General features: G+C 31.5%; 1 protein-coding gene across 1 annotated transcript in view; it reads left to right on the forward strand.

Moving 5' to 3' along the window:
- Positions 1 to 13,556, forward strand: part of LOC134707527 (cubilin-like) — a 122,341-nt gene extending 108,785 nt beyond the window's left edge. The window contains exons 52-67 of the mRNA XM_063567369.1: positions 809 to 961; positions 1,616 to 1,737; positions 1,982 to 2,207; positions 2,693 to 2,877; positions 4,334 to 4,493; positions 4,973 to 5,125; positions 5,497 to 5,812; positions 6,810 to 7,027; positions 7,750 to 7,949; positions 8,323 to 8,485; positions 8,910 to 9,121; positions 10,399 to 10,540; positions 10,937 to 11,118; positions 11,737 to 11,896; positions 12,654 to 12,895; positions 13,329 to 13,556. Coding sequence (XP_063423439.1) covers positions 809 to 961; positions 1,616 to 1,737; positions 1,982 to 2,207; positions 2,693 to 2,877; positions 4,334 to 4,493; positions 4,973 to 5,125; positions 5,497 to 5,812; positions 6,810 to 7,027; positions 7,750 to 7,949; positions 8,323 to 8,485; positions 8,910 to 9,121; positions 10,399 to 10,540; positions 10,937 to 11,118; positions 11,737 to 11,896; positions 12,654 to 12,895; positions 13,329 to 13,433 — 2,939 coding nt within the window. The 3' untranslated portion in view covers positions 13,434 to 13,556. The remainder of the gene's footprint in view (positions 1 to 808; positions 962 to 1,615; positions 1,738 to 1,981; positions 2,208 to 2,692; positions 2,878 to 4,333; positions 4,494 to 4,972; positions 5,126 to 5,496; positions 5,813 to 6,809; positions 7,028 to 7,749; positions 7,950 to 8,322; positions 8,486 to 8,909; positions 9,122 to 10,398; positions 10,541 to 10,936; positions 11,119 to 11,736; positions 11,897 to 12,653; positions 12,896 to 13,328) is intronic.
- Positions 13,557 to 15,508: the final 1,952 nt, after the last annotated feature.

The raw sequence follows: 15,508 nt of genomic DNA on the forward strand, positions 1-15,508 counted from the left end.
TTGGACAACTGGTTGTTGGGTTGCTGCCCTCCAATTGGTAATTTTTAAAGAAATTTTGCCGTTTTTGGTTATCTTGAATACTATTATAGATAGCGATAAACTGTAAACAGCAATAATGTTCAGCAAAGTAAGATCTACAAATAAGTCAACATGACCTAAATGGTCAATTGACCCCTTAAGGAGTTATTGCCCTTTATAGTCAATTTTTAACAATTTTCATTAATTTGGTAAATTTATGTAAATTTTTACCATATATAGTTCTCTGTTACTAATGGGCAAAGTTCATGATAGATATAATTGTAAGAAGCAAAATCGTTCAGTAAAGTAATAACTTCAAACACATCACCATCACCAAAATACAATTTTGTCATGAATCCATTTGTGTCCTTTGTTTAATATGCACATAGACCAAGGTGAGCGACACAGGCTCTTTAGAGCCTCTAGTTTAAGTATTTAATGATATGATTTCATGCTGTATAAGAGTCTGCATATTTTGAATTTGACTGCCACTCCAGACTGATGCATCCTTGTTCATAAACAAAATGAGATATTGTCTTTTATTTTCTAACTTTTGATCTGACTAATTCCAATGAAATTTTAGTGTATCTCTTAATGTTTGAAAAGAAATTTATTTTCCATTTACAATCTAACACTTCATATTTCTTCCTAAAACAAAAATAAAAAGATGTTTTAAGGATATAATTGTACTATGGACACATTCTTGTTTAATATATTTTGCTACTCATAAGTCTCAATACATAAAATTTAGATCATTTGTACGTATTTTGTTTTTTCATTGCTTGAACAGGTACAGATGAGAATGGAGAACTTGTAGGAAAGTTCTGTGGAAATACAACATTACCATTACCAGTGTTCTCACCAATGCCAAACTTATGGGTCAGATATAAATCTGATCATTCTAATGTGGATAAAGGCTTCCTGATCAAATATTACTTCACAGGTATTGTATACCATTCACTATTCAGAATCTTAAGGACTATGGGTAATATTGATGTTTGTGCACAGAAATTAAACTTTTCATTACATCATTGAATGACTTTCTATTGTTCATCATGTTTAAAACCAAACGTTTTGGTGTACGCCTTTGAAAATATTTCCCAAAATGCATTAGATTCTGAAACAGAAGATTGTTGATAAAGAATTCTACTTATAAATGAGAATTATGGGCAAATAAACTCATCAATCATACCAGGCTTAAAATTTTGTACGCCAGACACATGTTAAGCAACGCTTAAATCAAAAAAATTAAAAAGTGCCAAATAAATAACAAATTTAAACAGCATCAGATTGAAGACCAATAGATTTGATATTAAGATCAAGGTACTTTGAACATCTTACATTGTCACTAGTTTCTAGCTGAATGTATAAATTATAGAAGGCCAAATATTAGGGGGTCATAAAAAAACATATACCAATCCACTATTGTTTGATTCTGAATCTGTGTAGTTTATTATCAACCTACTGCAACAAGGGTTACACATACTGACTAAAACAGAAAGTTCTAGAATTTTAATTTTAGATAATCTTTAAAAGTTCCAATATGATTTTGTCAATTCTCTTATAATAAGCCATTGTACTTACTTCTGTCTTTCAGATTGTGGTGGTATATTAGCAGCTCCATCTGGTGTTATAACTAGTCCTAACTTCCCTAACTTCTATAACAATAGTGACGCTTGTGCCTGGTTAATACAACAACCAGAGGGATACCAGGTCAATGTAAGTAAACCTGTTTTTTGTTAGGTTGCTGTCTCATTGACATAATTGCATTCCATAGATCTAGCTTTATTCTTTTATTTATATTCATATTTATGTTCATATATGCTTTAAAGATAGGTAAGAAAATATTTATCTTTAAAATTATGTTTTTTTTCCAAAACACAAGACTTACTTCTAAAATCAAATTCACTTGGAGAATCAGATTGTTACTTATTTAGGTTTTGAACATTTTACTTTTTCATAGGTACATTTTGGAAACTTTTCATTAGAGAGTCACCCTGAGTGTAGATTTGATTATGTACAGATATTAAATGGAAGACTTCCTAGTTCTCCATCTGTTGGACAGTTTTGTGGAAACCATACAATAACAGATTTTGTGTCCCAGTCGAATGCCCTGAGGATTATATTCAACTCTGATTATAGTATAGGAGGAAATGGATTCATGATGTCTTACTTTCAATCCTCTGGAGGTATATCATATATTTATTTTACAAACATTTATACACTTTTGTCTCAACTAGGATTTTTTTCAAAATCTGAGATTTAGTAAAAATATTGGTTTGTAAGTCTAAGGTTATGAAATGAAATATGTGTATCTTAAACCCCTAGCATATATTCAAGTGGTAATTATCTACAGAGTTATATTTGCTTGCATGTGAATAGGTTGCTATTGACCTTTCACTTTCTTTGCCTCAAGTTACTGAGTAAGAAATTAGAAAGGGAACATAAATTTTATAAAATAAAAGTTACAATAATAATTTGGAAGAGAGGATCTTTTCACATAGTGCCATTCTTTTAGAAAGTATACCTGAAGAAAAAATATGATTCAAAATATTTATTTTAAGACCCATCGATAATGAGGAATTCTTTAAAACTGATTAAAAAGACCAGCTGCAATATTTTCTTCCTAGACTCTTTACACATATGATGAAAAGCTATAAATTGTCATTTGCAGGTTGTGGTGGTTTGTTACATCAGAACACTGGCAGAATTACCTCCCCTAACTACCCACAGAGTTATCCCCACTTGTCTGAATGTGAATGGGACATCAATGTGGAGAGAGGGTATCATATCATCCTAAACTTCATTCCACCATTTGACCTTGAGGCTGAACCTTCTTGTGATTATGATTATGTAGAGGTATGTTTATTAAGTAAGATATAACTAAGTTGCACTCCAAATAAAATTGCTCTGGTCCCTCCTCAATATATAAATGTAGCAGTATATATGGATAATCTTGTTTATCTTGACTAACTTCTTCATTCATCATGTGTAGAATACTGGTTCATAATATGCACACATTAAAGTCACAAGACTGCTAGTCTTTTTATATTAAGTTTATAATTTTTACTGCTCAGTTCTACTTAGTTCCCAGTAATAAAATAAACGGTACCGATTTTCTTGCACCAGATGCGCATTTCGACAATACATGTCTCTTCAGTGATGCTCGTGGCCAAAATATTTGCAATCCAAAGTTTATATAAAAGATGAAGAGCTATAATCCAAAAGGTCCAAAAAGTATAGCCAAATCCGTGAAAGGATCAGAGCTTTGCATGAGGGAGATACATTCCTTAATTTATAATAATTTCTATTTTGTTACAGCAAATTTTAATAACACAATAAATCCGTATTTTCATGCCAGTACCGAAGTACTGGCTACTGGGCTGGGGATACCCTCGGGGACTAATATTCCACCAGCAGAGGCATCGACCCAGTGGTAGTAATAAAATAAAAGGTACCAATTTTCTTGCACCAGATGCGCATTTCGACAATACATGTCTCTTCAGTGATGCTCGTGGCCAAAATATTTGCAATCCAAAATTTATATAAAAGATGAAGAGCTATAATCCAAAAGGTCCAAAAAGTATAGCCAAATCCGTGAAAGGATCAGAGCTTTGCATGAGGGAGATACATTCCTTAATTTATAATAATTTCTTATATTTTGTTACAGCAAATTTTAATAACACAATAAATCCGTATTTTCATGCCAGTACCGAAGTACTGGCTACTGGGCTGGTGATACCCTCGGGGACTAATATTCCACCAGCAGAGGCATCGACCCAGTGGTAGTAATAAGATAAAGGTACCAATTTTCTTGCACCAGATGCGCATTTCGACAATACATGTCTCTTCAGTGATGCTCGTGGCCAAAATATTTGCAATCCAAAGTTTATATAAAAGATGAAGAGCTATAATCCAAAAGGTCCAAAAAGTATAGCCAAATCCGTGTTTTTAAGAGTTATGCCCCTTCAAATATTGATTTTATAGAAAATTAGATTGTTAGCATTCTCCAGCCTTCATTTCGCCTAAAAAAGTATATAAGTTTTAAAGAAAAGAAAATATAAGTTTTTGCCCTTGGACAGACAAAATATATGCAATGCTGGAGACATTGTCTTTTATTTAAAACCCAATCAATCCTACCGGAATTATGTTCAATTCTATATCCAGGAAAGAGGTTGACCTTTTTAGTCAGAGGTCTAAGTATGTGGAAGGGTCAATTAGTGATAAGCATGACCATAGTTCAGTATACATTACATGCTTGCAATGATTTCAGAAATTCTAAAAAATTGAATCATGTAACTCTACAAATTTATAGGTTGATGATTCTCTACCAAACAACACATTAGTACCACATGGTAGATGGTGTCATAATCTAACGCCACCTAAGCAGGTTTCTAGCAGTAATCGTATTGTTGTAAGATTCAGATCAGATAGGAATACAAATGGTAATGGATTTGCTGCTAACTGGACTGTTGGTAAGTAATATATAGGGGCAATAAGGAACATAGATGATTGTTAGAATTTACTTTCATTAAATGTCCTTTTTTTGTAAAATTGTCACAACTACTCACTTTTGAAAAGGTGAAGGATGTTTTTAATTAATAAAACTTTAGTTTTGATGAAAAAATTTTAAAGCATGCACATGGTGCTACATGCTCTCTCAATACTTTTTCAACCTCAATAATTTTCAATCCTTTAAAGCATTCAATTCTTTTTTTCTACATTGAAATGCTAGGAAATTAAACAATGCATGTGTTTTGTATATGCCAATGCATTGTTATAACCTTGATGTTAAGAGCACCTGCAGTCATAGATTGTTATTAAGAACATAAAAGATAGTTTAAAAAAAACCATGTATAAATTGTCTAAATGAAATAGAATCCTTACAAATGTTCTATAAAGCAATTATTTATCATAAAAATAATCAGCAAAGTAACACCACTTGATTTGACAGGTTGTGGGGCTGTATTTATGGATGATAATGGTGTATTTGTCTCACCTGGATATCCTAATAACTACGGACCTAACTTAGTCTGTAACTATACCATCATGTCCAATCCTGGAAGGTTTATAGTTCTACAGTTTAACAGAATATTTGATATAGAAGGTAATGTTTGATTTATCATAGCATGAATAAGAAAAGAAGAAGGTTCACAATTGCAGTATTTGTGCAAAAAGTGTGGAAACATGCTACCTAAGAATATCATACCTATATTTTTGAGGTGTCATTTGAAGATGCAGATTGTTTCATAATATCAATTAGGATAATGATAATGTATTTTTAGGATGAAATGCTCTTCGATTATTTATACATACCAGGCATTAAGAAGTTTGGTTTTTATTACATTTTGGTTATTGAAGTGCATTTTCATCATATAATTGAAAGTTATTACTTCATATTCAAACAAATATTGTGTGCAGTGGGTAAATCATTTATGCTTGTCAGTTTTGATGTTAAAGTTATATGGTGTATTTTAGGACCCGCTAGTTGTCCATATGATGCCTTGACAGTATATGAAGGGAACAGCACAGCTGGTACTCAACTAGGACAATTCTGTGGAACAACTGTTCCCCAAGCAGTTAGTGGAAAAGACTCTTTGTTTGTACAGTTTAAAACTGACGGTACTGTCCCAGGCAAAGGGTTCTGGGCAAGCTATAGGGTATCAGATTGTGGAGGAGAATTTACTGACCCATTTGGATACATCCAAACACCAACACATCCTACAAGTTACCATCATAATGCTAATTGTACTTGGCTTATTACAGTAGAGGAAAACAGAATAGTCAGCTTAAAGTAAGTTTAATTTAGGTAATATGGTATATTGATGGTCTATTTGAATGAGGAATATTCGTCAAAATCTCCTCTAAATATTTGTTAAAAAATATCCTTCTCCTACTAACAACATTTAAATTCTTGGCCTTTGTTATGCAAGTAATAGTGATATACTATTAAAGAGGGAGGTTAGGGACGACATCAAAAGATCGATGATGGATAAAAAAAACTTCATTCACATAGTTTGGGGGTAGGGGGGGTAAAAGAGGCTGCAAGTTTTGTTATCCTACATTGATTTTCTGGTTGCAGAAATAGCTATCATACTATAATCATTTTTTTTTTAAATTAAGCTGTCGGGGGGGGGGGGGGGGTGTAAAGAGGGGGGTAAAGAGGGGAGGGGGGTCTTAGAAAAAAATATGTGAATTCCTTTTTTTTCCTACATTGATCTTCTTTAATACTTGTGAAAGAGATCTATGTTGCATTCACCATGTCAGTCTCCATTTATCCCCAAAAATATTTTTTTCACACTTTCCCCAGAAATTACTTCACTGAATGACCACATAAATGGTAAGAACCTACACAGGGATGAGTTTTAAAGTGAGACCCCTTTTGGGATCTGTTAATTTCTCACTAATATTGCTAATACTTTGAACTACAATGCTTAACATGACACTACATGCATATGCATTCTTTTAATTTTCCTTGTCAAAAGGTTAATAGATAATGCTTGATGTGTTTTTTGAAATATTTCATAAAAATCATTTTCTCAGAAATAAACATGCCTATCAGGATCCAAAATGACAAAAAAATCACCCGTTTCTGAGTATACTGTATAGATTACTTTTTATATAGCGGATATATACTGACACATAATATTTTTTGAGCTTTTGTTGGAGAAACTAGGAACACATAATTCTTGTGCAATGGGAATCAAAACAGTATGACTAAATGAGAGGAGAAGTATAAAACCTCTCACACTTGCAATCCTTATTTCAGGTTTAACACTTGAATATTTCAGGTTTAACTCCTTTGAATTAGAAGCCCACCAAACATGTGACTTTGACTATGTAGATGTTTATGATGGTGGAGATCTGTCCTCACCAATGATTGGACGATTCTGTGGGGAGGTAGTACCAGATGTACTAAGAACAACTGGCAATCAAATGTTGATTAACTTTGTTACAGATTTTTCAGTTAGTTTGGCAGGATTTACAGCTACCTATAGAACTACTTATGGTAGGATATATATTATGTTTTGTAAAGCTACCGTATAGTGGGTTATTTTCGCAGGATGCAAATTTTCGCATTTTTTCAAAGATAGAACAAAATTACCAAAATGAATTCCACCAATTTAAAACAGCACATGCAAAGGTATTGATAAAGTTTTGAATCTGCCAAAATAATCTGATTACCTTATTCAATGAAAATTGCGAAATTTTACACCCACAATAGATAGAACAAAATCACCAAAATGAATTCCCCCAATTTAAAATGGCACATGCAAAGGTATTGATAAAAGTTTTGAATCTGCCAAAGTAATCCATATACCTTATTCAATGAAAATCGTGAAATTTTACACCCACGAAAATAACCCTCTACACAGTATTTTATTTGTAAATAATGTTTATAAAAATCTTATTTTGAAATCTCAGGCTGCAGTTGGCCTTCAAATTCTATGGGTTGTGGACAAGGTGATGCTCACAAGCCTTTTTGTTAGTAAGAGCTTTTAAGCCCATGTGGTTGAAAGGCCAATTAAACTTTTCTCATCACTTGGTGTCTTTCATCATCATTAATCTTTTTTTTTAAATCTTCTCTGAAGAAACAATAGCACCACATTTAATCAAACTTAGTCACAATCATAATTGGTGTATCTTGTTAAAAAATTGTGTCTATAAAGAAATTTTGTAAAGTGATTCCTATTTTCATTATGCATAAGGTTAGTTATATTTATAACACAGGTGAATCTCAGGGATGTGGAGGTGTATTAAACAGTACATCAGGTAGAATAACCTCTGTTGATTCTGATGGTAACGGGAAATATGAACACAATTTAGATTGTCGATGGATCATCATTGTCGGGGACAACAAAATAGTCAAGTTGACTGTCGAAGGACTGGGTGTTGAGAGTCATTCAACATGTTATTATGATTTCTTAGAGGTAGGTACATTAAAAAAAAGTGTTCTTATGTTTTTCTATGTCTTTAAAAAGCAGACACATGCTATCAAAATAAAACCTTAAGACTACATCCTGTATTAGTATGTCATTTGAAAGCTAACTTTACAACTTAGTCTCAAGATAAATTGAAACTATTTTGTCTTAGAGGTACCACCAGGCTTTAACTTATTGTTTTGCCATAACTATTATCTTAAGAATGATTTGTAGATAGATGTTGATCTGTCAAGATGAATAACAATTTCATTAAAAAATGGTAAGCTGTAAAGCCTTGTTTTTAAAAAAAAAAAAATCATTAAAGATTTTTATCATTAAAAATTTAATTTTGATTAATTTATAAAAAAAATATTATTTGTAGATAAGAGATGGCTTTTATATGGATGATCCATTGAAGGGAAAATACTGTGGAGATACAGTTCCCCCAATCATACGTTCCACTTCTAATGTTTTACTGGTTAGGTTTTATACAGATAGTTCTGTAGATGGAGCAGGATTTAATGCCACTTATGTCCAAGAAGATGGTATATTATTTAACTAAAACTAACAAGAAATAAAATGGCAATTTTACCTTGATTGAAAGATAAAAAAAAGCTTACTCTTTATTTGTCTAAACCACATTTGCAACAACGGAGCTTTAAGATCAAGATGAAGATTTTCTCTTTATATAAGTTCAGTAGGTTTCATAATATTGTGGATTTAATTAATGTTCTTTGTATACTAATTTGTGTAGATTTATTGGATCTAAATAGAGGAAAAGCATAAGTTCAAAAACTCAATGAAATACAATTTTAGTGACCTGAATAGAAGCAAATGGTGGAACCAGGAAGTTTAATCCTCACGTAATATTTTTTTTTTTCAAAACCACAAAAATTGGTATCTTTCTGAATTGTTATTTTAATTTTATATGTAAAAGACCATTAGTAAATTGTTATTGTAATATTTTAGCACTGTGTGGTGGGACACGTACAGCTACAGACAGTCCACAGACATTGACGTCACCAGGTTATCTAAGTTCTGTATTCCAGCCAATCCAATGTCGCTGGACAATAGATACTCCCGAATCTAACCAACAAGTTCGCCTCACCATGACAGGCTTGGCTCTTATGACTCAAACCTCCTGCACTGATGAATATGTTGAATTTAGAGATTCACCTATGGTAATATATATATATTTTTTTTAAGCAAACTTTGTTTTCACCTAATCTTTGTTAAATTTTTGAGAAAAATATTTAAATGGAACATTTGCTTGCTGGCTCCTCTTTTTCAACTTGAGTAGACAAAAGAACTTAAGCTTAAATTGGTGTAAAAGATAAATGAATTTCAATAAATGCTCATAAAAAACCAATTTATGAAACAGGTACCACAATACACTTGATCGCTAATCCCTGCTGACCTGGCTGCTTGAACTTTTGACGCATACAATAATCACTTTTCAGTGTGGCTTCAGATAAAAAAAAATATTTATCTTTACGACTATCTTAACATTCCCCAAAATAATGCATTTTATCATGTTCACGTTCTATAAAAACTCCAGGTCATATATAAAAACAAATAAAGTACTTATTACTTGAATTGCTCCTATTTAATTAATAAACATCAGCCTGTTAATATATTGTAAAAGGACTGGGGTAGGAGACTGGCTGTTCTCATCAATTGCCATGGAGATGATAATTGGAAGTATACTGTGCAAATAAGTACCGGTATGCATCAAATCTTTAGTTCACTTTAAATAGGCATCTTTAATATTTTTAATTAAAAATTAATAATCTAAAGAGAACCAATGCCTGGTGAATCTGTAGTAATTTTAGTCCCTGAAGTGGATACCTTGGATATGCAGGATCGTTACGATAAAACACATTAAGGATGTTCACTTGTCATGTTTTGGAATATTTGTCAAATTTTCGAAGTCCTCTGGTTTTATCCATTTGAATGCCTTAATAAATTTTGACCATTGACCCCAATTTTTCTTTTTATTGATCTTTTACATGTATAATTATAAGCCATTTGTAAAAGTCTTACAAAATCTAATTTATTTTTTAATACGTTTTGAAATATTTAAAACTTGTCAATAATAAAGCTATGAAAAATCAAGAGAGAACATTTTCCTGCCAAAATTTTGATGGCTAATACCTCGGAAACAAGCACATTGACCTCTATATTTTTTTTGCTTTTTAGATCCCTTAATTAATCCCCTATCAATATATACTAGTGTTATGGAAAGCTTTTTATTTTGAAAATGAGTAGTAAACTTCCTTAAATGTAGAAAGTCTTAATTGACTGCTGCAGAAAATGTATTTTATGATCGACATGTTTCGGTGCCTAGGGCAAAACATTTTCTGCAGCAGTCACTCTTGTGTTGTTATGAGACTTTCTACATTTAATATTTATAAATGTACTATGAATGACTAACCATGAAATATTTGATACTTTACAGGGCACTATGGGTCAGTCTGTACATTTCTGTGGAAGTACAATGCCTGGTCCATTTGATTCTGTAGGAACTACTGTGCAAGTTAATCTAGCCATGATGGGGAGGGCTAGCAGTAATGGTTTCTCACTTAAATACCAGATTGCTAGTATGTGTTAGGTATAATCCCAAATTCATTCCTGCCCATAGGTTAGGGTTTGCAGTTCAGATTTTTTATGATTTTTAAAGTTAGTAGATGACAAATATTATGAAGTGTGTGTTTTATCAATCATTTCACAACATGTGTTTTTGAACGAAAGCAAATTATGCTACAGATTGGTATTTTTTTATATTGTTAAAACGTGTTTGATTAAAATAAAAAAAGGGGGCAAAAATTGAAATTGCAGTAAAAAGTTCTGGTTGATTTGTGTAAATTCAGTAAATTTCTTGAGTTTGTGAGCAATGCCATGAAAAAGATCAGGTTTTCATTTGATTAAATTTTTGTTTAATATTGACTATTTATGTTATATATGTGGTCAAATTTTCAATTTCTTATTTTAAACAGGTTGCAATAGAACTTACAATGGTAACAGCGGTCAGATATATAGTCCCGGATGGCCAGGGAACTACCCTGTAGATAGTTACTGTGAGATAGCAGTGACCAGCCCTCCAGGAACATCATTATCTCTATACTTCAACTCATTCCAGATAGAAAGACATAGAAGTTGTCAGTATGATGGTTTATTGGTAAGATTTATTACACAGATTTGAAATTAAGGAGCATTTTCATATGTAGAAATCTTTAGATTGTGTCCCACTTATACATGAGTTTTTTTTAAGACCGAAAAATGTATCTTTTTTAACCTCTTTAACTGCATTCATTATTATTAGCAACAAAACACACATGTTGTGAATACACAATCTATTATGTTAATATTGGATATACTTTTGTGCTATTCAGGGGAAAGTTTGTTTGGAACATGATGAGAATAGGTAATACAGTGAATTTTTGTCATACCTGTTAACATTGTTAGTACATAATTTAAAGAACTTTTACAGACAACTTGTAAAGTTGAAATGCCATTTGTCAACATTAAAAAAATAACCTTATCCTATTGTTCAATTCAAATTGATTTTTGAACAAAAAAATCATTTGGATAAATATGAACTTCTATACTGAGACTTTAAATATATAAACAAGATCTGCTTACTTTAAAAGCATTAAATGTCAAAAATTCTATACCGTAATTACAAAACTTAGAATATTCAAAAGGAATTTCATGAACTTATTTATATCATGTAAAAAAAAGTTTTAGTGACATAGTTTCATTCAGAAAAGGTATACTTTATTTTAAATGATTATAGATACGGAATAGTTCAAGTGGAACAGACATAGCTACATTATGTGGAATGGCTTTACCAGACCCTATCTTTGCACAAGGGAATAGATTGTGGATGAAGTTTTATACAGATAGTTCTATTACACATCCTGGTTATTCTATATCCTACACAGCTTCTTATAATGGTAAGGTCTTGTCTTGTCCATCTTCAGGGAAAATAATAAGGGATTTATTTCATTCTGTAAAAGTGTGGAACTATTTTAGATGGATCTTTAAGTTGCTAAAGATACAGAAAACTTAGTTATTATTAGCAATAGAAAAATCTTGGTCCATTTAAAACATAATTTTTGAAATACATGTAGTGAAAAATATGTTATTCGTCAAAAGCGAAGTTTATGTTCAAAGTTTGCATTAGATAATCTTTATGACCAAGTTTTTAGTGACACTATTCAGCAATTTAAAAAGACACTTCCGATAAAGATGACACATAGCCATGTATGAAATGAAAATATCATTTATTTTCTCTGTAATAAAAGATCCTTTATTTAAATCAAAAAGTTTGCCCTATTCTGGGAACCTGGCAAAACAAAACTCAGGGATTTTGAAAGAACATATATATTTCAGAGTACTTATTTCACAGGCATTCAACTCATGGATTGATCTAAAATTTGATAAGTTCAATTGTATATTTTATTTTAAGACATCTAGGACAAGATCTGTTTTGATAAATGTACCATCATTAGAATTTGCCTTTTCATAAACTAAAGGACTATGGGTAATCTCATTGTTCCTACACCAAAATGAAAATAATGTAATGTCATTGGTTGAATTTCAATTGTTTGGAATATTTTTAACCAATCACAAGGTTTAGGTGTACGTTTTTAAAAATATCACCCAGAATGCATTAGATTTGGAAACAGCCAATTAACTTTCTATATACAGGTATTGGATGTGGAGGAAATATAACTGGTGTTAATGGTAGCTTGACAAGCCCTGGTTTCCCTAGCAACAACACCTTGCGTCAGACCTGTGGCTGGTTGTTGTCTGCACCAGCCAGGAGGACTATCACTGTCAGATTTACAAGTATAAATGTTTTCGGAACAGCACAGTGTGATACAGATTACGTAGAAGTTTACAATGGTGGAAGTGAATCTAATCCTAAATTTAGTCGTTATTGTAGTAGTGTAAGTGAGAATGTTTTCTGTATAGCTTCTAACTCTGAATATGAAATAGATTTTACCTACTAAAGACACTACTGGTTGTTTTAGGTGTAAAAGCAAAATGATTTCAAATTTATTTCATATTTGCAGGCTTAAGAATGTTATTACTCTGAACAATCTAGTTTTGACATATTGTTAAGACACATATATCTATTGCTGACATTTAAAAAAATTTGGTGATTTAGATCTGGTCCAAATTTTTCATCATTTATGAATTATTTAGAGCAGAATAAAAGTTGCATGAAGCCCTAAAATTTATATTTGTTCAATGTGAAAAAACTCATCTGTCAAGGGTGGCTTTTAAATTGAAACTTGTTTTGTATACATTATTCAATAAATATGCAGTGTCTAATTTTATATAGATAAGCTAAGTCTGATGTTATATTTGTATTTTTAGGAAACCATTGCACCATTGCAAGCTGATACAAACCAAGTTTATGTCAAGTATGTTTCCAGTGGATCAGGATCAGCGCCATTATTCAGACTTGTTTATACCAGCTAATTCACATTTATTTATCACTTCACTCAAAGTTATATAATTCATGTCATATTGTTTCCCTTAATTTCATTTGTAACTTTTATTTATCTGAGAGATAATTATCTTTCAATTAAAAGTCAATTGTCACTTTTAGGTTATTGTTTCAGCACAAACTTATATATATGTTCCGGACCATATGAGTATTTGGACCATACGCGTATGGTCATGACCATATGCGTATACTCATATGGTCGGACCATATGAGTATAATACTTGTTTGGTTATTAACGGGTCGGACCATATGAGTATTTGGACCATATAAGTATTTTTTTTAAATTACATTACAAAAGTTTCAATAATCCAAAAACTTAATCTAAAAAAACAATGATGGTTACATGCCAATTCTTTTATTTTTTATATTTCAAATACTACATAAAATTTAATGTTGATGCCATAGTTAGTTTTCATCGATAATTACATTCTTGCATGTAGGCTTGGGGTGCCATTTTCTTCCACATGGTATAATATTTTTTTTGTATTTCAAGTCTTGGTTGTGTACGATCCTTTTCATTAACACATTTTATTTGTTTATAATAAAATCTGTTTATTTTAGTTTTGACAAGTAAGTTAAATTAACTATGTGAAACTTCTAATTTTTATTTAGCTAACATTTTTATTATGATAGATAATAAAATTACCTAAATAATAGCGTCTTTTTTATGAACGGTCAAAGTCGGTCATACTATATAACGAGTTTAGAAGTATTAAAAGTAAACTGTAACAGAGTGTTATTTACCCCGACCATATGAGTATATACCCATATGGTCATGACCATACGGGAATGGTCCAAATACTCAGGTCCGGAACATATAAATGTATAAATTCATCTAGCTTTATAGCTCATTTGTCCTGAAGAGCTATGTGCTATCACTTGAGCATCCATTGTCCACAAATTTTCCTTTAAAAATCTTCTCCTCAGAACCTGCTTTATTGATTTAAACCAAAGTTTGTCTGCTTCAACATAAGAAGTTTTCCTATCAAGTATGTGATTTGTAAATAGGTAGATCAATATTAACATAGCCATTGTAGATAAAATAAAAAATAGGGGAAAACTGCAGTTTTTTTCAGACAAAACAAACAGGATAAAAATAGTCAACAGCATCAAGATCTATAATAACTGATGTATGCAATTTACAAAGTGTTACTTTCACTATCTATGTAGGAAGTTTTTGGAATAACCAAGTTGATAGTTGTTATACAAATGCTAGTGCAAGAGTGTGTATGACTGCTCTTTTGACCTTTTTGTTATAAAATTGATATTTCTATAATATATATTCGCAGTAGTAAAAAAATGTAGTCAATCCCGTCTTTTTTTCACCTGAGTGTTACCTACTGAATTAGACTTACCACTGGGTATGTACTCACATGAGCAACACGACAGGTGTCATATGTGGAGTATGATCTCCTTACCCTTCAGTAACACTTGGGGAAGAGTTGGTCAATTATTAGTTTTCTATATATTGTAACTGTTGTTGGGGGAAGAGTTGGTCAATCATTAGTTTTCTATTGTAACTGTTGTTTGTCTTTTGGTCTTTTTACTCTTTGTGTTTGTCAGCTTAGTTTTGTCTTGTATGAGTTTTAAAGTCTTTTTTGGTATCTTTATCCTCTCTTTTTTTGTGTTATGCCTCAAAACCTTCAACATTGTAACCAGATGATGATATAAGGGATTGTAAAAGCATGAATACTGAAAAAAACAACTAATAAAAAAACGTATTATGCTCTGTTTCAACAACTGTAGGAGATATGTTAAAAGTGTAAATTATAATAACAATCAAGATAATTTAGTGTAGAATATTTTAGAAAATAGCTACAGTCATAACTGAAATGTTTTTATACGATGGCAAATTTTTTTGCAGTTGAATATCGGTATCATGTTGGCGGCGTCGTCAGCGTCGTCCAAATACGGATGGTTTTTCGAATAATAACTTAAGTATAAATTAATAGAAATGAATAAAATTTTATCACAATGTTTATAATCACAAAAGGAATCTTGGGATTGATTTTGGGGGTTATTGTCCCTAAGGTTAACGAATTAGGTG

This window comes from Mytilus trossulus, chromosome 2 (assembly GCF_036588685.1).
Source record: "Mytilus trossulus isolate FHL-02 chromosome 2, PNRI_Mtr1.1.1.hap1, whole genome shotgun sequence".
Classification (NCBI taxonomy): Eukaryota; Metazoa; Mollusca; class Bivalvia; order Mytilida; family Mytilidae; genus Mytilus; species Mytilus trossulus.